The sequence below is a fragment of the Cenococcum geophilum genome (assembly GCF_001692895.1).
Source record: "Cenococcum geophilum 1.58 unplaced genomic scaffold K441scaffold_4, whole genome shotgun sequence".
Classification (NCBI taxonomy): Eukaryota; Fungi; Ascomycota; class Dothideomycetes; order Gloniales; family Gloniaceae; genus Cenococcum; species Cenococcum geophilum.
In genome coordinates this window covers 621990-643890 of record NW_027137562.1, presented here as the reverse complement: position 1 = coordinate 643890, position 21901 = coordinate 621990, and the positions used below count along the sequence as shown (strand labels likewise).

The 21901-nt window shown below is 50.2% G+C and overlaps 4 protein-coding genes across 4 annotated transcripts; 2 read left to right on the top strand and 2 right to left on the bottom strand.

Moving 5' to 3' along the window:
- Positions 1 to 300: 300 nt before the first annotated feature.
- On the top strand, positions 301 to 2263 carry K441DRAFT_692835 (MFS general substrate transporter). The gene is made up of 5 exons (XM_067652596.1): positions 301 to 379; positions 429 to 575; positions 641 to 710; positions 767 to 1082; positions 1129 to 2263. The coding sequence occupies exons 1-5, from the start codon at positions 362 to 364 to the stop codon at positions 2093 to 2095; spliced, it is 1518 nt and encodes a 505-aa protein (XP_067508724.1). The 5' UTR covers positions 301 to 361; the 3' UTR covers positions 2096 to 2263.
- A 7194-nt stretch (positions 2264 to 9457) lies between these two features.
- On the bottom strand, positions 9458 to 11662 carry K441DRAFT_652575 (uncharacterized protein). The gene is made up of 4 exons (XM_067647391.1): positions 11271 to 11662; positions 10267 to 11219; positions 10062 to 10213; positions 9458 to 10010 (listed from the first exon to the last, which is right to left on the bottom strand). The coding sequence occupies exons 1-4, from the start codon at positions 11426 to 11428 to the stop codon at positions 9708 to 9710; spliced, it is 1566 nt and encodes a 521-aa protein (XP_067508723.1). The 5' UTR covers positions 11429 to 11662; the 3' UTR covers positions 9458 to 9707.
- A 280-nt stretch (positions 11663 to 11942) lies between these two features.
- On the bottom strand, positions 11943 to 18339 carry K441DRAFT_209736 (uncharacterized protein). The gene is made up of 3 exons (XM_067640535.1): positions 14617 to 18339; positions 12669 to 14541; positions 11943 to 12566 (listed from the first exon to the last, which is right to left on the bottom strand). The coding sequence occupies exons 1-3, from the start codon at positions 18038 to 18040 to the stop codon at positions 12458 to 12460; spliced, it is 5406 nt and encodes a 1801-aa protein (XP_067509072.1). The 5' UTR covers positions 18041 to 18339; the 3' UTR covers positions 11943 to 12457.
- Positions 18340 to 19675: 1336 nt separating this feature from the next.
- On the top strand, positions 19676 to 21631 carry K441DRAFT_539536 (pyruvate decarboxylase; the record flags this gene model as incomplete). The annotated part of the gene is made up of 4 exons (XM_067642561.1): positions 19676 to 19729; positions 19798 to 19933; positions 20038 to 20552; positions 20618 to 21631. The coding sequence occupies 4 exons, from the start codon at positions 19676 to 19678 to the stop codon at positions 21629 to 21631; spliced, it is 1719 nt and encodes a 572-aa protein (XP_067508722.1).
- Between the last annotated feature and the right edge of the window lie 270 nt (positions 21632 to 21901).

The following is a 21901-nucleotide window of genomic DNA, read 5'->3' as shown; positions in this document are numbered from 1 at the left end:
CCAGGGTGTATGCGACGGCGCCAAGCCACTTGGTGTTGATCAGGGCTCAATCGACGGCTTCATCTAGATTGAGCGATTTTACGAAGTTACGGGGATTGCGAAATCCATGTATTGGTAGACAATATATCATGCTTTCACACTCCATCTTGCAGTATTTGCCAAGATCTGCAGCAATGAGTTGACCTGCTGGCTTATATGTGCGACGATCTTTGATCGATTTGGCGGTCGGTGCAGTCATTTGTACGCATCTGGCCAATCCACCTGTTTAAATGGATTCTCAAGCCCCCGAAAAACCGACTTGAAAGAAGTTTTCCAAGTTGAGTAGAACCTTCGTCAGCGTTCTCATTTTCTTTAGCCCATCATGGCTTTCACTCGAGAGGTTCGTAACGGGTATCCTGATCTGTCCTGCGAAATCTTACAAGGAGTAGATCGATATGAAAACTGTGCAGCCAGGCACTGACGCAACTTATGAGCGAAAGGTCGCCGTAATTAACCAAGCAATACTAGATATAGGAATGGGCCGATACCAGTGGTCGGTTTTTGTTCTAGCGGCATTTGGATGGTTTAGTGATGTGGTACGCTTTCATTCCACTGATTAGTTTTGAAGTGTTGTCAGACTTGTCTAACAAAGGCTTTGTAGTTCTGGAAACAAGCAGTCAACATGATCGGACCCTTTGTCAAACCGGAATTTCACGTCCACCAAATTGCCTGTGAGGCCTGACATCCCAGCTGGGACTTCCAGAATATGCTAGGCTAACTCGTGAAGTTCTCAACGTTGCGAAACAGACTGGATCCGTGCTAGGTGGACTTCTTTGGCCATTAACGGCTGACTACATTGGCAGAAGACCAGCATTCAACATCACACTTGGTCTAGCCGCCATTGCAGGCTTGATAGGCGCTGGTTCTCCGAATTTCGCCGCTCTCGCCATCATGAGTGGAGTCATCGGCTTTGCTATCGGTGGCAACCAATACATTGATAGCACAATATTCATCGAGTTCGTCCCGGCATCGCATCAATATCTTCTTGCTATTGCAACATTGTTTCCGAATATTGGGACCGCCTCAGCTGTCCTAATTGCTTGGTAAGATGACTTCGGCGAACACTAGGAAACTACTCACAACATATAGGCCGTTTGTTACAAAATATTCTTGCTCTCGAAGCGATGTTCTCGCAGGAAGCTGCGTCTATCAGAACAATCTTGGTTGGCGTTACAGCCTTTGGACATACGGAGCTTTCAACCTACCAATGGTCGTGGCCCGGTTCCTATTCCACCTTAAGGAGACACCCAAGTATTTACTTGGTCGAGAGAGGGATGAAGATGCGGTAGAAGTGATACAAAAGGTAGCCTCAAGAAACGGAAAGGAAACCTGGTTGAAAGTCGAAGACCTCCAAAGAATCGACACCGAACTAACACAATCGACACCACCGGTTCTCAACAGCCCGGCCAAGACCATTCTCAAACGGAAGCTTGCAAAGTTTGAGCCTAGCAAGGTAAAAGCGCTGTTTTGCACACCTAAAATGGCTATCTCAACAACCTTGATACTTATCGTCTGGTCAATGGTTGGCATGTCCTACGTACTATTCAACTCCTTTCTCCCATTCTACTTGCAAATGAAGGGCTCTCAAACAGGGTCATCGTCAACCGATACCCTCTTCCGGACTTTGGTTATCCAATCCGTCTGCGGCATACCAGGGGCGATTCTATCTGGCGTAGCATCTGAGATTAAGATCCTAGGTCGTAAGGGAACTGGCGCCATCGCAAGCTTAGCAACAGGCGTCTTCGTATTCCTCTTCACGCAAGCCGACACGAACGAAGCCGTCCTGGGCTTCGCCTGCGCCATTTCATTCTCATTCGCCGTCGTTCACGGGATCCTGTACGGCTATACTCCAGAACTCTTTCCAGCGCCGATCCGAGGAACCGGGCAGGGGTTAGTTGGGTTCTTGCACGAACTTTCGAGCATGGCGGCGACGCTGATCGCCGTCTATGTTGGCCTGGACAATAAGTCGATTTGGATATCGGCGGGGTTGATAGCCGGTGCCGGGTTCATCTTTCCGTTTATGCCGTATGAGACCAGGGGGCGTGCTGCGTCATGAATTTCTGGTTTGGATATTTTTCCTCACGGATGGAGAGCTCTTTAATTAATAGAGAGGTATGAATGAACTCTAGTCTATCACCCGCCCCAAGTCTACCACCCCCTCAAAACTGCAAACCCGCTCCCAACAACCCCCCTCACCCCCCAACCACAAACCACTCCACTCGCCTCCACTCGCGGCCACCCCCCCCCTCCCCAGAAATCCACCCCCAATACTCCCGCCCAATCCCCAGATCCTGCGCCGCATACCCTCGTATTTCCGCCCCATTCCCATCTCCGTCCCCATCCCTAGCGCCAAGCCCGGCACCGCCTCGCGCACCCACCCCCGCCTTAGTAGCCCATTGCGGTAGAAAGCGCGGCGCGGTGGGTGGAGTAGGGTCCGGATGGTGGGGAGGAGGGAGAGGGTCGTGATGGTGGCGGTGGTTAGAAGGGGAATGGTTGGGGGGATGGGAGCGAAGGGTAGGGGATGGAAGGGTACGGGGGCGGGGATGGCGGCTGGAGCGGGTTGCTTAGGGACGGTGGCGCGGGTGTAGGGTTTTTCCATCGGCTGAGGGGGGGGGAAGGAGGAAGATGGGGGCCTTCGTCGGGCTCGAGGCGCTGCTTGTCGCACGCGTGTTTCTCGTGGATGGCAGGTGGGAGGATGACGAAGGAGTGGACTTTCGGGGGGATGAAAGCGGAGGCATGTGTAGGGCCTGTTCTGGAGAACCCGATTGGCTGTGCTGAGCATCCTGTCCACGGCGGCGTGGTTCGCTGGTGGTTGGGGCTGGGGTTGGGCGGTATCTGGGAGGGTCTCTGGCTCGGTTGCTGCGTCCATTTCGTTTGGGTGGGGAATCAGGGGTAAGCTTGAGAAAACTATGATTCTGGTGGAAGACCGGGTATTTATGTTCCTTTTATGGCCTCCTTGATTTGATCTGAGATGGTTCTCACTTAGAGGATGTGAAGTTAAGTATTTGAGAGTAGGGAGATCACTTGTTTATAGCTAACACGCACTCATGATCTATTGAGATGAGGGAATTGTTTAGTCTGTGACCTTAGTAGAACTGTATTCTAGGCTTACTGGATGATATTTTCTGTGGAATAGAGGACTGAGAAATTTGAAGTCATCGTAGGTGAAGGCCCTGTAAAGTCGATGGAGTAAATTTGATGAAATCGGAAAATAAATTCTGATAAATAAATTCAACTGCGTTGGTGGAATCTGTTGAACGGAGCAGTCAAGAAGTAGAACTCTGTCAAATTAATGTAGGCTGTTGAGCCTCAATATATACAGTCAAGTCAAATGGCCAAGACACCCCTGGTCTATACCTACAAAGGAAACAAGACGACGATCGCAATTAGCGCGTCGGTCGACACACCCCCCCAGCTTTAAGCTTTCAGAGGTCGAAGCTGCATCACGAGTCTTGGCATGGTGTTGAGTTAAATATACCCCGTGTCTTCCTCCTAGCTTACCTTTATCAATTTAGATTCTTTCCTTAATATTAACTAAATTTAATTAATAAACAAAGGCCTTGTGCTTCTGCCTTGGTAGAGCTTTGTTAAGCCGTCTGCGACTATAGCAGCGGTAGGTGTCTAGTTAATTAATTCGATCGTTGCCCAGTGAGTACAGGGCGAGCCAATTCGGATCGATATTGGTATAGGGATCTTGCGAAACGTTTTGGATTTTGAGAGAATGTCCCGAAGTGTCCTCCTGCTCTGCGCGGCGGCCTTCTTTCTGTCCGGCTCCTTCCGTCCAGGAGACGCTTGTCGTTGCTTATCCATATGGAATAATACAGGATCTAGCCAGTGGGGACATCGTTCTTCGGAGTCCGGACTGGCATCGGGGTACGCCATCGGTCTATGCCCTTGGCGCTGGCTCATGGCTTCGTCGGCTTGACCTTTCAACGGAGACAGAGTAGAGTCTCTCCGCGTTGTTTGCTGAGGTAACGAGTGAAGGCTGCTGTTGTCTTCTGAGCTGGGAATTGTTGGTCTCCAATGTTACTGTCGCAGGTTGCAGATCACAAAATTCATTGCAGGTGTTCACAACAATGTTTAGTTTATCTCATAAATCAGACCCTCTTGCGAGGAGGCCCGGGCGCTGCTCCTAATCACGAAGTGAATTCCTCACCGAGGGTCTGACAGCGAAATGAGGGCGGTTTTGGTGGTAATCCCCACCAAAAGTCACCAAAAGTCACCTTTTTTAGTGCTATATCTCACCCCTTATTTTACATCTAAATATCTTAAAAATATCATGAGGTGATAGCGCTTTAGTATCTCTTTCTATTGCAACTACCATCTATGTTATAGCAGTATAATAGAAAAAAGTTGATATGGGTAACCGTTAGAATACGCTGATTTTTGCGGATTTTCGCGACAGAGTTACTGTTTTACACCTTATATCTCGCCCCTTCTTTGTTCTTATATACAATTATAGTACTAATTAATATAGAAACAAATACCTAAAATATCGCATACAACTGCATTAAATATAGTAGATATTGTGGTTAAGAAGATATTAGAATTTTAAGTCAAAGTTGGTGGTTGAAAACATTCGATTACCACCAAAGCTGCGTCTCAGACCCTCGGTGAGGAATTCACTTCGTGATTGGGAGCAGCGCCCGGGCCTCCTCGCAAGAGGGTCTGATTTATGAGATAATGTTTAGTATAATATATTTAAATAAAAATCTAATTTATAGAATAAGGCTACCTAGGAGAATAGTCTAATATGATTTCCGCGATTTTGAAAATTTCGCCCCTAAAAGTAACCATCATGGCCTGCGAAGTTGTTGTCTTCGTCGATCTCTCGACATCTGTCGACCAACTGTGCTCGCCCCGAGTGCGTTATTTGATTTGTACTTTAACTGATAACCCTTACTGGATAAGACTATTGTCCCTGTAGTAATTTAAAAACGATAGGCAAACACCGAAAGCAGTCAAACAGCGCCGTGGAAAGTACAAGATGATGTCGCCGAGAGAAGGAGGATGGAATAAGAAGGCTTTAGGGATGGTAAAGCGGTTAGGTGTCGTCACTGCATCAGTCAGAGCGAACGGGATTCATTTAATAATTAATTGTACTCCGTAGTTCTCTTAGCGTCTGGTGCTTGTACCTTTTCTATAGACCTCCGATGTTTTCTACACCTGCATTCTAAAATTAATTGGCGCAGAGTGCCGACTGTTGGCTAAGGTAAGGGGAGCCAAAAGGACTTTCGCACCGGCGTCTGAGCTTTGCGGGCGGAATTTTACCGCCGAAGACATAACGTGAGCAATCGAACAGTTCCAAATATTATTTATTATATATAAAAATTAAAAAAATTGAACGTTAAAATCAAGCCTATGGCTTAGCCGTAGTTTCCTCCGCTTGGTGTAGTGTATGTTAACCCCTCCAATCTCCTGGAAGTGTCATTAACCTCCCCTAGTGGTTCATCACGTTCGGCTGTAATAGGCAACTGTAACCGAAAGGTCCCTAGTTCGATTCGTACGTCCAGAAATATCTTCTCGTCAGATCTTAACTGACCATTGCTTAGTGGGAGCGGAGAGTTGACAATCTTTTTTCCTATTTTTACTTCTCATATTTTTACTTCTCATTACTTCTCCTTTACTTGAAACTCCAGTATAAATTCATAAGTAAAGGTGCCCGCAGGCTCCAAAAGCGGGTGCGGAGCCCGAAACGGCCCAAAGTGCGGAGTCCGAAAAGGTCTAAAGAAGCGGGCACAGGATAACTTACGTAAGGGCCTTTCAAAGCCTATCAAGCTCAACGAAAGGTTGGGATGAGAAGCTAGGTGGCAGCTGATTGGCTTACATGGCACACCAATACGCGCCACTTGCTTGGCATTAATGGTGCAGCTACTCCTAAAAGCGGCGGTTAAAAAGTCCCGAAACGGAGGTGAATGTCCTAGGATATAGAGTTACTGTAGTAGACCCATACAAGGTCAAAATGCACAAGCATTGAACCTGATTTTACAGAATATCGAATACCACATTTTCAGTTTTTACGCGCCCTATATACGCTCAGTCTTCAGCCACCTTATCCTTAACCAACGCCATGCCTTCCTTATTAATATACATCTTGACGATGGTACTGGAGGAGTCCTCCACATGCGTTTCCTGCTTACATAAGCAGACTCCCTTTCCCGTTCGGTATCCGCGGCAACCACTTCGGTATCCGTAGTAGTCACCCCGAACCCCGTAGATATAGGCCTATATCAAGGCCTATATTCCTCGTAGTTAGATTCTATAGATTCATTCATTCTTTTATCCTCAGATCCAGTTCATTAGGTTATGAGCACTCATTACTACCAAGCTGCGACATTAGAAGATTGACACCTTACCACAGGTTGCATCAAGGGTTACCACACCCGTGCTAGGTTATTCCTTACTACTCTGCATTATTTCTTATTATCAAATCTACGCGTCAAGTTCGTATATTTACGCGTCAAATCCTTTTATTTACGCGTCGCCATGGGTAAAGATTATCCAGGCATTCAACGCCTCAAGAAAGACGGCTCAAATTAGCCCCAATATTAGACGCAGCTCAGCACGTACCTACGTGGTGAGGGCCTTTTGCATATTATTCAGGAAGATGCGGGCCCACCCCTCTACCCAAAGCTCTAAGAAGAGAAGCCTATGATATCTATTGATTGAGTACCAAAGGACGCCAACAAGGAGGAGCGAGATGAGATCCTTAAGAGGTCTCAAATTATTGCAGATACCAATGATTTAATTTGCTCAGCCAATAAGGCACTCTCCTACGAGTACGATAAGGAGTTTAAATAGTATAGTAAGGAAGACGGCAAAGTCTGTTTAGTCATCCTTGGTATAATCAATAATAAGATCCTTACTGCCTTGGAATATAAGCAGACGGCAAAGGACTATATTGATCACCTCAAGCAGACGTTCAAGGCCTGTGGCTTAATCCATAAGGCTAACGTATAGGAGACTTTTGTTAAGCTTCGTTTTCAATCAGACTAAGCGGTCACTACTTTCTTAAGCCGTTACCAAGAAGCGGTTCAAGGAGTTAAGTAGGTAAAGCTTGCCCTAGATAACAAGATCATTAACTATTAATTTATCAACGCCGTTGACGAACACTTCCCTATATAGGCTTAAATCCAACGTAATAAGATTCGCGACGGCTACACAATTTCACTGCTCCAATTAATCGCTAACCTCACTAACAAGGCTTAGCAGAAGGACCCAGCCAATAGCTTCGCCTTATTTAATCAGGAGCAGCCTAGTCAAGGACGCGGCAATAGTCGCGGCAGAGGTTAAGGAGCCGGCCGCCCTAACAACCACAGTGCCTTATTAGGCAATCGGAGCCCTGCCGAGAATGCCCCAGACAGGTGCGGATGGTGCAAGAAAAGACATTAAGGTGGCAAAAACTACTGCTAGATAAAGCACACCCACCTAAGGCCCAACTGGTGGAGGCCTAGCAAACACTCTAGTAGCGGAGGTAATTAAAACGGAGCAGCCTTAAATACAAATAAGGCCTCTAGGGGGACATCCAATTAATCCTCTTAAGCTACTAATTTAGCAATTAGCTTAATCTTTGCCACACAGGCCATTAGGCCAGCAGCTATAGCTTTAGGAACGAATATCAAGGACTCCTAGATGGCCGATAGTTGCTCGAATATTCACATATACAACAACATTAGGAGGTTCGTGCAGTACAAGGAAATTAAACCTCTCTAAATCCAGACGGGAGGAGGCCTAATAAAGGCCATTGGCGTTGGATTAGTTAAGCTTACAGTCGCCTAAACTAACCACTCAGCCCATACAATCATACTTACCAAAGTATATCACTGTCCTAACTTCTTTACAAATATCGTCTCGCTCAGTATTCTACGGGGGAAGGGAGCCTTTTTTAACGGTTTCCACAATACAATTAACCTCGTTAAAGATCAGGCAGAAGTAGCCTACATCCCATGCATCAACGGTCTCAATTCGTTCATCCTATTGGACAACCCCGAACAACCGCGCCTCTATCAGGAACTTCCTACCAAGGACACTACACCAGAGGTCTCTCGGTCACTGCAGGAGGCAGACGAGGTCTCTAGAGCCTCGCAGTCGGGGGGTGACTCCCAGTCGGGGGGTAACTCTAGCGATCACGATATCGCACCGCAGCCCGATCGACCTTCACTTACTGACGACGAACTGAGCAGTAAGCCAGTCATGGACATTATCAAAAGATTTCAAGAGGCAGATGAGGTCTCTAGGGCCTCGCTGTCGGAGGGTGATTCCCAGTCAGGGGGTGCTGCAGGCAATCACGATATCGCATCGCAGTCCGATTAACCTCCCCTCACCAACAACGAACTGAGCTGTAAGCCAGTCATAGGCAACATCAGAAGATTTCAAGAGGCAGATGAGGTCTCTAGGGCCTCGCTGCCGGGGGGTGACTCACAGTCGGGGGGTGCTTCTGGCGATCACGATATCGCACCGCAGCCCAATCGACCTCCCCTTACAGATGAAGAACAGGCAGGTCTTGACCAGCAAGACCTTCCTAATCTAGGAGACTACCTCCGCCAGGAAGAGACTCCCTCAAGGGACAGAATCAATACACGTGACATGGCGAACACGCGTACGCGATCAAAGCCACGGCTTAATTATACCATACTCCATAGGACAGGAAGGAAGGAGCTGGCCGCAAAAGCTATCTACCTTACCCTTGCGTTCGCCCACGCATTCGCGAATGCTTTATTACAGCATCAGTGGATAAGAACGATTAAGGGACTACCTCCGGAGCCACGCAGATGGAACGACAGAGAGCTCATGACGAGCAATCGATTACAGCTCAGGGAGAGGTCAAATAGGACCCACAATACACTCGGAGGATTACGAGGTGTTTCTTTTATATATTAACAAGTTCAGCACCAGTTTAGGAAGGATCTGCTTCTGTTTTGGTGGAGTACTGGGGGGTGTGACAATGGTACTGGAGGAGTCCTCCACATGCGTTTCCTGCTTACATAAGCAGACTCCCTTTCCCGTTCGGTATCCGCGGCAACCACTTCGGTATCCGTAGTAGTCACCCCGAACCCCGTAGATATAGGCCTATATCAAGGCCTATATTCCTCGTAGTTAGATTCCATAGATTCATTCATTCTTTTATCCTCAGATCCAGTTCATCACATCTATTTCGTCTATGTTGGGAGAGGCTGAGCGAGTATTTTTAGGTGCACGGCGAACGGTCTCATGGAACCGTATTTTACTCAGAAGTACGAATATTGAGCGTATGGAGTGCTTGAAGAGTTGGTTGCTTAGTAATATTGCGGATTAGGGGGGCTTGTAGCGACGAGCGTAGTAGAAGAAGCTCTTGACGTCTTAGCAAATTAAGAAGAGCTTAAGGAGCCACTACCAACTACACCAAGCCAAGGATCGTGAAGTTAACGATAGTGGTAAGAGCAGAGGTGAGAGGGCTGCTATATTCTAGAGCTCTACCAAGGCCTAGAGCCATACGGAGCTTGACTACAACTACATTACTGTGCCAAGACTTTATATATGAGTAATTCAGATCCAATATTCAGTAAACTTCCAATACTAAATTCGGCTTCAATATCAATTCCAATACGGCCTTGTATTGATATTGAATACTGATAAAAGGCCTGCCTGGAACCCATTTATACAATTTGATTCTGCTCCACGACAACCTTTTATATCCTAGCACTAACAGGCTGGAGCCTAATCTTCCCCTTCATAATCCTCCAAACCCACAACACAACCACCAACCCAACATTGAAAAAGTCAAAGACCAGCGCCCCGCCGAAGATGATGGAATAAAACGTCCAAGCGTCCGCTTCCGCCATCTTCACTTTTGTCACCACGATCGCCCAGGGCAGCATCCACAGGAAATTCGACCCCAAGGCCTGGTAGAGATACCAGCGCGGAACGGTAGCGAGGAGGATGGCGCCGAGCTGGTAGTTCACGGCGTAGAATATATAGCACCAGTCGATGTTCTGCAATCGCGGTTAGCGGGGGAAAGGCGCAGAAGCATGGCAGAGACTCACCCGCCACATTTTCCTGGTGATCGCTGCTACGTCGGTGGAGTTGGAAATGTAGTAGGCGAATTCCTGCATGCCCCAGAGGGAAAGGAAAATGCAAACGGGCACTTCGACGACGAGGGCGATGATGGACGAGACGATTGCTGGGCGAATGATGGCTGGGAGACGGGTCAGCAATGGGGACATGGTCTTGTCTGAACAGAAGACGAACTCTTTACGTCCTTCCAGGTTGCGGCAGGCCTGCGGATGGTGACTCCAACCTGTGCTCGCCATTGACCCCAGTGATGACCGACAAAAGTGAGGGTGGATGCCTCGAGAGCTTGCACGGGCACCATGATGAGTCCCCACCGAATTGTATTGAAGACGCCCCATGCAGTGGCGTAGTCCCGCCCAAGTGAGATGATCCTACTGACTATCCATAGATAGATGGAGTTTCGTATCACTGACTCGGCGAACGTGTAAATCGCGGGACGAGCCAAGATTCCTAGGGCTTTGATTTGCGGACTGATCCGTTCTTCTGGGGAACCGAACCTGCGATGCAGTTTCGTTGCAACGTAGATGAAATAAAAAAGACCAGCGAAAGCGGAGGCCATATCGCAGGCTAGGCGGATACCAGCTTGGGTGAGGATTGTGGGCTTGAATGAGCCGACGTGAAATTTGGATATGATCAACAAGTCTAAGACAATATTGACAATGAAGCCAGTTGAGCTTATTAGAAGTGGCACGTCCGGTTGATCCAAAGCCCTCGTGCAAGAGGATACTGCTACCTGTATAGCAGATGATAAAGTTACAGGAGCGCAAATGCGGACGTAATTCAAAGACGATTGCCTAACATCTGGTGGCACGAAGGAGGCAGCAAATGATTCAGCTGCAGCAACAAAGATTACTGCCATAATAAACCCCATCAGGGTTTGAAACACCAGAAGTGTATAGGATAGGCCGATCCGTGAGGAAAGAGTGCGAGTTGTCCTGTCGCCGATGATAAGCCATGCAGTTCGTGGAAGACCATCGTTTAGAACCTGGGCGACCACGGAGATGTATGTATAAACATCTGTCGTAACAACATGACTGGCGTCAATGTTCGCAACCCAAAGCTTGCTGAGCGTCGAGTATAAGGCGGGCAGCAGGAATGCGAGAAAATTGAACGCAAGAGATCCCCAATACCTAACGAAAAAGTGAGCAGCTTCTGGTTTATGACGAGAGAGCCAGCTTTACGTTTTTCGACTTATATCCCACCATCTATGGCGCCTGCTCTGATTAATATCTGATTCGTCATTGTCGTCGCCAATCTCCTGGGCAGCTGAGATGACGGTCTCGGAATCTTTTGAGGACAACATGGTGTAAAAGTAACGGGAGCGCTGTAGTCTCCTCATATTGCTTTAGTGGGAACTAAAATTTATAAACGTGAACAGATGCGGGGTTCGATACGCCCTCTGAAAGGTGGCTGGTGGTGTAACGGTGATGGCGATTTTGGTTGGCCCGTCATCTCGAACGCCCCATATGCACAGGCAGAAGTGACAAAATGGATCGGTCTCGATCGATTGTTCGTCTATCAAGTTTCGATGATCGGGGTTTTAGGCCATTTTAATTCAAAGGGAAAGTGGGGGATAGGTGCAAGGCTGCCGAACCGGAGAGGTGAGGTTGACAGTGTCTTCGGCAATGGATATATTACGCTTTTATAACCGACTGTAATTTTTTGCCGCTCTCAGTAACTCTTAACACTCTGCTACAGCTTCATGGGCTCCAAACTGGCTTTTGCGGCTCCAGGACGATTTATCTAAATTTCTTGGACGCTTGCCCCGGCAGTAACTAACTAAAATGACGTTCTAGAATCACAGAGAGCAGAGCAAAAGACACCATGCGGCTGGGGGAACAACTCCTCTAATTTCTCTTCTTTATCCAAGACAGCTATCCTACCACTGTCCCGCAGCCAAAGTCTCTTTCAACCACACATACATACACTCCATACAGGCCCATCGCTCTCTGAACTCCTTGCGCTAGCCTCACTCGGCGCCAGAAACGCAAACCAAAAAGTTCCAGTTCAGCTCGTTAAAAACCAAGACACAAAGGATTGGACATATGCTATCGTGACAGTCGTGCGTAAACTCCACGCAAACGCCACGCCGGACAAGGCCGTCATTAAGCCGGGAAATGAAAATAGAAGGAGAAATAGAACGTCGTGCGAAATCTTGTAAAAGCGCCAAGGGCGCTGCGCTGGGTATCTGCATTGGGCTCTGCCGGACTCTGGATAAAGCGGCCGGAGAGAAAGAAGGAAAATCCAATAAAGAGCACAAGAAGGTCATGTGGGCGGAAAAGAGTCAGGGGTTGGAGGTGTTGCATTACACCCTCTCGTTAAAAATGTGTCGGCCGTTCGTGAAGCTCTACGAATGTGTTGATTGGATTCAGCAAATCTTGGCATACAGCTCCGTATCCAAGAAGTTGTAATGCGGATCCAAGAAGCAAAACGGCGCTCTCAGCAGCGTCTCCGCCGTCGGACGTTCAACGGGATCACTTGATGAAGTTAGCATAGCTCTTCCTACGACATGCCTTTGCGTCTTGATGACGGGCTATTTACTGGTCAAGTGGAAAGGGAAAAAGAGAGGAAACACCGACATTGTAAAACAATCATACATGAAACTTAACGCTTGTGGTGTAATGTTCGCGCTGACATAGTCCGGAATCGGCGGGGCCTGGTTCAAGCTTCCTAGCTTATAAATTGCGCCGATGGCTTCCTCCTTGCTCCATGGTCTCCTACCGGCAAACATCTCAAGCACCACACACCCGAGACTCCATATGTCCACTTTGGCAGAGTAACCCTGGCCTTGGGAGCGAATGACTTCCGGAGCCATCCAGAAAACGGAGCCTTGCATGCTGTTGGTGATATCATTGCCGTAAATATTATCGGTTTTCTTGGAGATACCGAAATCGGAGATTTTACAGGTGCCGTCAAGATCCAGAAGAATATTGTCGGCTTTGAGATCACGGTGGAGAATGCCTTCGCGGTGTAGGTAGGACAGACCGTCTAGTGTCTGGCGTGTCAAACTTGAAACCACGCTTTCCTCGAATTTGCCGTGTTTCCTCAAGCAACTGCCCACCGAGCCACCAGAGATATACTCCAGGAAGATAGAGATAGAATACTCTTTTCTCTCGCAACCTAGATATTGCACGATATTGGGATTGTCAAGATGCTGCATGGTATCGATCTCCTGGTCCAAGCTCTTCACCAATTCCTTAATCTTGTCTTTGTCTTGCCCTGCGGCTTTCGCATTGACTTCAACTTGCTTGACAGCGATGAGCTCACCAGTGGTGATGTTCATACCCAAATACACACGTCCAAACGTACCCTTGCCAATTAGTTGACCCTTCATCCATTTGAATGTTGGCTGCCGCTGCGGCACGGGTAAACGATCTTGCGGGATTGTTTCTAACTGGATAAGGCGTGATCCACGAGGCGGTTTGACTTGCTCAATCTTTGCATGGAACATCTTTGTTGACTTGCGACGGACGATATCGCCGCCGGTGCGGAGAGTGTTGACGCGCGCAGGACCTGGGAGAGAGCGCTTTTCCATGGACCGATATTGGCTCTTGACAACATCACGGATAGACTTGGTCCGTCCAAGTCCTCCAGATTTACGCATATTTCGTTGTGCTATCGACTGTAGTCCGTCTCCTCTCTTCAGCCCAGTTGGTGGTGGGCCGATAGTGTCGCCGTCATCGAATGACGACATCGGCGTGATAGAGCGGCTTCCTTTGCCTGAGTAGTCGCTTGGGCCAGTTGTCGGAGAAGTGGGTGGGGATGCAAATTCGCCCTCGATCATCGGTTGGTCGAGGTTAACGTTAGGGAAGAATTCGTCAAGGTGCTCCACAAGTGCTTCGGCTGGAGGACGATTCGCCCAGACATCGCTGGCGAAGGACTCGCGGCGAATAAATTTGTTGTTCTCGTCGGGTGAATCAGCCGACCAAGTAGCTGAAGCAGCGGATTCGGGGAGGCGATCACCACGCTGGGAGTTCACAGCGTCGCCCTCCGCTTCGGTTGAAGCGCTGTGGTCGGCTCCTGATTTGTCCGGGGGCTCGAAGGCCACTTTAGATCGTGACGTTTTCAATGTGAGGGAAGGTCTTTGACTTCTGCTGGCACTGTCGACAGGCGTGGCTTTACCGCTCATGGTTGGTGCAGTGCTTGACTTCGCGAGTGGCTTAGCGAAGAGTCCTTCATCAGAATCGTCATCAGAATCGACTGGGCCAGCCGTTGACGACTTTGAAAAAGGCACATGGGATTCTTGGAAATCCACCGTCGGCCCATACACAGACAGCCTCGAAGGTTCGCGAGACAGGGAATTCTCCGGCGGATGTGCTGTGGAGGGACTAATGTCTGGGGATTTCCCTCTAGGAATGTGTTCGTCTCTGAGCTTAGAAATAGAGGGATTCGTTGGCGCAGGCATCTGAAGCGACAGCGCCGGTTTTTCGAGGACAAGATCCTCTGGGACATCTTCCTCATAGTCAGGTATTTTGAATGAAATATTGCCTTTGCTCATGGTAAAGCCTGGACTGCGAGGAGACCCACCTGGACTACTCCTACCTGAGCCGGGCGCCTGCCCAAATCCTTGCTCTTGCAATACCCTTTGCGATGGTCGAGTGCTTTCGGTAGGTTGGGATTGTGGGGAACTCTGCTGCAATGATCTCGGCGGAGCAGCATTCGGCGCGCCAACCAACCCGCTCATCTTGCCAGCACCAATAATCGCTTGCCCAATGCTTGACAGCCCAGGCGGGCAATTCGGAATGGCTTTTCGTTTCCCTCGTTCTATCTCCGAAGAGCTTCGTTCGCCGGATCTTCTCTTTGCTTGCACCTCATCCCCATCGGGCCATGACTGGCGCTCTCGTGCTTTCTTTGTTAATGAGTTGGCCTTTATTAGAGTGTTGGAATCAGGCGGAACGGGAGGTGGTTCTCGGAGTGGCACCAAAGGCTTGCTCCTCCTGTGCTCTTCAAATGGTCTCTGCTTATCTTCATAAGGCGAGTCGCGGCGGTCGTCGAAATCGATGACACCGTCTCTCTTAATTCCCAAGATTCCAGGAGACTCGGGGGATTCCCTCTTTAGTCTCTGCTGCCGTGACACAAGATAAGCTTCTTGCTTCCGCCTGGTCTCGCGACGATGTTCTTCAGCAGCAGCCTCAAGCATTTCCCGTCGTTCCGATTCAGATAGATCACCTTCAGCATCCCAGGTGTGCTCGATTTTACCAAGCCGCTGCGATACAGCTTCAAGAGTTATTTCCTCTTTCTTTCCAAGATTTCGGAGTGATGCGCCCTTATCTGGAACTAGAGTTGATTCGCTTGACTTAGCACCTGGGGATTCTGCTTGTGAGTCCGCATTGAGGCGGGCATATGTTGCCTCATCAATGGGTTTTCGAGATGGACTCAAGACAGTTGCTGGGAATGTGACACCTAAGCCGGCTGAAGGGGGCACCGAGGCGGGCATAGTCACGAAGATCTTCAAGCTACCAAAGCGGTCTCCCCATTTCTGGCGGGCTTTAATAAGATGTGAATCGGAAAGGGGTTCGTCGTGATCGATCTGAGCTGGAGATGTGAGATGAAGGGTGATGCCGGGTGTATTTGCTAGTCCGAGACCGTCACAGATCGTCTCTCGCAGTGTAGTTGCGGAGCTGGCGCTAGTCAGGTCAACAAGGCGGTAATTCCATCCATCGGGAGTGACAAAAGCGTATCTCCTGGGTTCTCCATCCCTTGTCGACGCACGTCCACGTCCGGTCGGTTTTTCATTATCAGCTTGAGCAGATCGCCCTGATGGAGGTCGCTCATTGATAGAAACATCACTGGAATTCATGGCTGACTTCGCAAACGGTGCGTTGGGTGGCATGTGGCGATAACCCACAGGACTTGTAGGAGAATCAACACTTGACTCGTCAGGGGATGCGTGGTTCTCGTCCCTCTTCTTATCTCGCCGCATAAATTTAGGTAAGAAGCCCTTGTGCTCTTTGGCGCTCGTAGGTATTTCCGCACTACTATGCTTTCCGGTTATGTCCACCGGAGGGGGGCGAGAGCCATCATAGCCATTTCTTCTGATCTCGTTTCGACTCTCGTTTCGGTTATCAAAAGATCTTCCTGAAGGTGGACCTGAACCGATGACGGAGCCGGCTGTTGCAATATTAGAGAGGTTTGATTCCGAGCTGTTCGCTCGGTGATGGTTATAATAACGAGCCCCAGATGAGCCTAGCGATGAGCTCAATCCATTTCCATTAGTAGCCAGCCGGGCTGATGGCAGACCAGGGCTGTGCTGTGGGCTTGCCTGCCTCATAGCATCCCGATGATTCATGCCAAAAGCTCCGCCAGCGCTGAACTCGCCGGACGTGCTTGGACTGTGTTTCTTGGATGAACTGCCGTCTAGGTTTCTCAACACTTTCTCAGAGTAAGCGCTACGATTAGAGGTTTCGTTGAGGTAGTCAGGAGGTTGACCAATAGCTGGGACGGTAAAGTTCCTCTGAGTTGAAATTCGTCGGGGTGCTGCTGATGCCGATGCTGGTGAATTCAATGTCATAGCCATGGGCATCTGCCTTCCGGGGCTATCTTCACCCGCACCGGCTGTGCTAGGAGTTGAGCCCCAATCCGGACGACCAAGATAAGGCGAATTTTCCACGGTGCTTTCTGTTCCAGCGCTTGCGAGGCTTAAAGAGAGGCGTCGTTGCGGCGGCATTCTAGCATTATTGGAGCTTCCGGTTTCCACGATGGCGCGAACTAGCCGTCGGAGCTTTCTCCCTTCGTCTCGTTCGCGAGTTTGATCCCATCCAGTGCCGCTTGCAGTGCATTGCTTCGCCAGATGTGGGAATATAACTTGATGCATCATCGCGACGTTCCCTTTGCTGCCATGGCCCCGACCAATCTCCAGAAAGTTTGCGCCGTACAGATTGAGAATTTTAAATGTCTCTTGCCAATCCTTGGAGAACCCATTGCTCGAAAGCCAGATTAGGACACGGTCAAGCGGCCACTGTAAAGCAGCACCGGAGGGTGAGATAGGGGTTGGTCCTGCGCTGTCTTGAGGGTGATAAACGCTGCTGTGAGTTTGTGGGTTTTGTAATGTAGCAGTTGGAGGTCCTGGGGTATTATACTCCTGAGCTTCTCGAGTAGGTATACTGAGGTGTGAACGGCTGTTGGTAGTAGGTGTTGGTGGGACATGAGGATACCCACGGTTCTCAGTATACTGCCCATTCTCCCCAGGCGAAGCGACACCAAAATTGGGTGCGGACTGGGAGGTATCTGTAGCGGCAGAATATGGTTGGCCGTCGTCCCGGTAGTACGACTGCTCCTGATACCTGGATGGTGTATGCAAGGGTGGAATTCCTACGCCTGGACCAAAGGACTCCCCGAAAGGAATGTAGGTCGCAGAAGTAAGGGGTTGATCGGTAGGCGGCGGAGGAGGGATCTGGGATTGCTGGTAATTTTGATACGCATTTGGGTTGTACACAGCATGGGCGCTGTTAGGCTGAGACATATACTGTCGAGGAGCACCCCAGCCGTAGTTCTGGCTGGGAGGTGGGGGAGGTATTGTTACACCATGTACTTGGAGCGGCCTCGGCGGCGGTGGGGGTAATGTCATTCCATGGGTAGCTGAGGTTGCCGGCTGAGGAGGTGGAGGGGGAATATACTGTGGATGCATGATTGATGTCGGCTCTCGACGATAGGTTTGCTGCCGGTGCAGAATGTTCGCGTCTGCGAAAGTATGCGCTCTAGGCCGTGGACTTGATGGGTGTGGTGTATTTCCTGCAGAGGGTGGTGAATAAGGCGAGCCAGACCCGTGCGAAGGTATTAACAGAGATGATGATGATGCGGCATTAATGCCAGACACGTCGTTCAAAACTAGGTCTGAAGGTACGGCAAGCTGAGCTCTGCATGTGGAGAGAGGAGTAGGAGGACCGCGGCGGCCACGGTCAGAGGTATTAGATCTATTGGACGAAGAACGTTGTCGGGGCCCAATTGTCATGATAGGAACTAAGGATGTAATGCAAAGGACTACTCCTCAGAGTGATGAGGCGCTAATGGCCTTGGTCACCGCATGATGAAGATGCGCCGCGGTTCGGAATTGTCAAAAACCTTTTCTCTGTCGGTGTTGTGCGCAACGGCGGTGTGTTATAAGGTTGGATGACGGGAGAAGAAGCTGTGTGGAGCTGAGTGAGGCGCGGAGGTTTTGTGGCGTCTTGCGCTGAGCGACAGAAATCGACGGCGGGCTCTAGTCCAATGGCGATGATACGAATGGCGGCTTTGGCGGTGTAACGGTATGTGGACGACCGTTGGAACTAAGATTTGGAAAGAAGGTCAGCAATAAGGCTCGACGAGGTGAAGCAAGGCTTGTGTCGGCGGCTACAGTTGGTGGAAGTCAAGGCGGTGCGGAGGTGTTGGCAGTAGACGCGGTGAAGTGATGGGGAGGGTTTGTGGAAGGCTTGAGGAAGTGCAGAAAGACTCACGATATGGTTTGGCGGTAATAGTGAGATGTAACGAGTAGATTCGCAAGCCTGTTAAGATACAGGGCCTGGTGATGGTAGCGATTGAAAACCCTGGAGTGCTCAGCTGCAAGGTCGAACGATGAAGGCTGCTAGTTTCCCAGCAGTCCGTGCTCCGAGGCGGGACACGCCTACTTTGCCACGTCTGCACCTCTCAAAGGTTCTCAATCTGGTATATCTATTTCTCTTTTAAGAACATGCCTCTAACATTTCGATTGTTACTACCGGGTTCCATATCACCGCTGATAGATGTCCGATCTGAGAAGGATCCCTCAAACAAATGGCTTAATCAGTGGTGCTCTCCTTGCTTTGCGATTACAGCGCCGCACTCTCGCAGGAAGCCATAAGACAGCTATGCACGGCGAGGCCGGGGCAAGTTTGGTAGTAATTGCTTGTGAAACCTTTCATTTTGGGTGTTTATGGGCGTGGGTGCTTCAAAATAGCTGGCTTCGTTGCGTGTGGTGTTGTGTAATTTAGGTGGTTGGGTGCTGCTCTGCTACTCGACTCAATTTCAGTCCCTGTTCTGGTCTTTCGATATCCACCAATGCGGGCCAGGGGAGGCCAGCTCCCGGATTTCAGTTGGTGGAGCGGTAGAAAGTAACGTTATCATCCTATCTGACGTTATATCTGTATGCACGGCTCGAGATGTGGAGGGAGCCGCACGCGTTGTACTGTCCATTCCTCATTCACTCATTCTGACGGGCGCACGGAATAGGCTGGCCAGCTTAGCCACTCTCGCTCGTCGCATCAATCGCTGGCTGCCGGGATCGCTGATGGCTCGCAGCCGTCCCTTGTCGGGTGGCTGCGACTGGCGACTTGGCTCCTTAGTCATGCCGTCTGTGGACCTGACAGACAGCGTGCTGCATGCGTTAAGCCTTTTACTCAGAGCTGGTACATCAACCGACAGATGCTTGATTGCGACTAACGTGCGTTGGTAATTGGAGTCAGGCCACATAGGGTGATAACTAATGCACTGTCATGCTCCGACTAATAGTCCCACCAAAATCGTCATAGATAGGTCATTCGTGTAAGAATAAAGTAAGAATAAAAGTTGACTGCCTGCCCAATTCACGCTTTCATCCTCTTATCCTGCTTGCAATTCTCAGACCTCGCTCATCATGGCTACTGACATTAGGACTCAAGCTCTTAAGAATCCAATTGACGTTGCAGAGGTGAGTAACCACATCCTGCCTCATCCGCGACTGCAACTGCAACTGCTCCAGACTCACCCTCTTTTTAGTATCTCTTCAGGCGTCTCCATGAAGTAGGTGTCCGGTCAGTGCATGGCGTGCCCGGTGACTATAACCTCGTCGCTTTGGATTATATTCCAAAGGCTGGCCTTCACTGGGTTGGCAATGTCAACGAGCTCAATGCTGGTAAGCACATGCCCCGCCTTCCCTCAACTGAACCAACCTTCCACCGGCGGATATGCCGGAAACATGCACGGTCCCGGCTGATGCGCTCTTCTTCCCTCTCTCAGGCTACGCAGCAGATGGCTATGCTCGCGTCAAAGGCATCTCTGCCATCGTCACCACCTTCGGTGTGGGTGAGCTCTCCGCCGTCAACGCCATCGCCGGTGCCTACTCCGAATACGTTCCTATCGTCCACATAGTCGGCTGTCCTTCCACTGTAGCTCGGAAAGATGGCATGCTCCTTCATCATACTCTTGGAAATGGCGATTTCCACGTCTTCTCGAGGATATTTAGACAAGTTTCATGCGCCACCTCACTTCTCAACGACCCACACGAAGCTGCCACGCTGATTGACAATGCAATTCGGGAGTGCTGGTTGAAGTCTCGCCCCGTATACATATCTCTACCCACGGATATTGTGCAGGAGAAGATCGAGGGTGACAGACTAAATACACCGTTGGATCTGAGCTACCCACCCAATGAGGAAGAAAAAGAGGCCTATGTGGTGGAAGTTGTTCTAAAGTATCTACACGCAGCCAAAAACCCCGTAATCCTAGTCGATGCCTGCGCAATCCGACACAGAGTATGTTCTTTGCTCTCCATTCTTCACTCTCCAGCCTCAGCTTCGGACCTAACTAAACCTGCCAGGTCCTCGACGAAGTCCACGAACTAGTCGAGAAATCAGGCATTCCCACCTTCGTAGCGCCGATGGGCAAAGGCGCTGTGGACGAGACGCTCCCCAACTACGGCGGCGTGTACGCGGGCAGCGGCTCCAACGCTGGCGTGCGCGAGCGCGTCGAGTCTGCCGACCTCATCCTCAGCATCGGCGCCATCAAATCCGACTTCAACACCGCCGGCTTCACCTACCGCATCAGCCAGCTCTCGACCATCGATTTCCACTCCAACTACGTCCGCGTGCGCTACTCGGAATACCCGGGGGTCAGGATGAACGGCGTGCTGCAGAAAGTGTGCCAGCGCATGGGCAGCCTGAACATCGAATCCGGGCCCATCCCCAACAACAACATCCCCGCCGACGAGCTGCTCTCGCTCGAGCCGACCATCACACAGGCTTGGTTCTGGCCGCGGCTCGGCCAGTGGCTGCGGCCCAACGACATCGTCATCACCGAGACCGGCACCTCCAACTTCGGCATCTGGGAAACCCGCTTCCCGAAAGACGTGACCGCCATCAGCCAAGTCCTCTGGGGCAGCATCGGCTACGCCACCGGCGCGTGCCAGGGCGCCGCGCTCGCGGCCGCCGAGGCCGGCATCAAACGCACCATCCTCTTCACCGGCGACGGCTCCTTCCAGCTCACCGCGCAGGAGGTTAGCACCATGATCCGCAACCGCCTGACCCCCATCATCTTTGTCCTCTGCAACGACGGCTACACCATCGAGCGCTACATCCACGGCTGGCAGGAGCCCTACAACGACATCCAGCCCTGGGACTACAAGGCCCTGCCCGCGGCGTTCGGCGCGCCCCCGGACCGCGTCAGGACGTACCGCGTCACGTCGAAGCAGCAGGTCGAGGAGCTGTTTGCGGACGCGGAGTTCGCGGATGCGGATCGCTTGCGCTTTGTCGAGCTGGTCATGCCGTGGGATGATGCGCCGGCGGCGCTGAAGATGACGGCGCAGGCGACGGCGAAGCGGAATGCGGAGGCGTAGCGGGATCCCGGGGGGATGTGAGTGTTGCCTTTTTCTTGTGATGTTAGGGTGGCTAGGGATAGGGTTAGGACGGTAGATTGAAAGAAAAAATGGGTGGTGAACCGTTATCTCATAAAGTTAAATAAGTAATATTCTCTAGCTCTAATAAAAATGCCCTAGGGCTAGATAGGCTATCCTTTACAATTCTATAAAAAGCCTACCCTATTATAGCAGATCCTCTATATAGAACCTATAGGATTCTATTTACCTTAGGCTATTAACTAAAAGTCT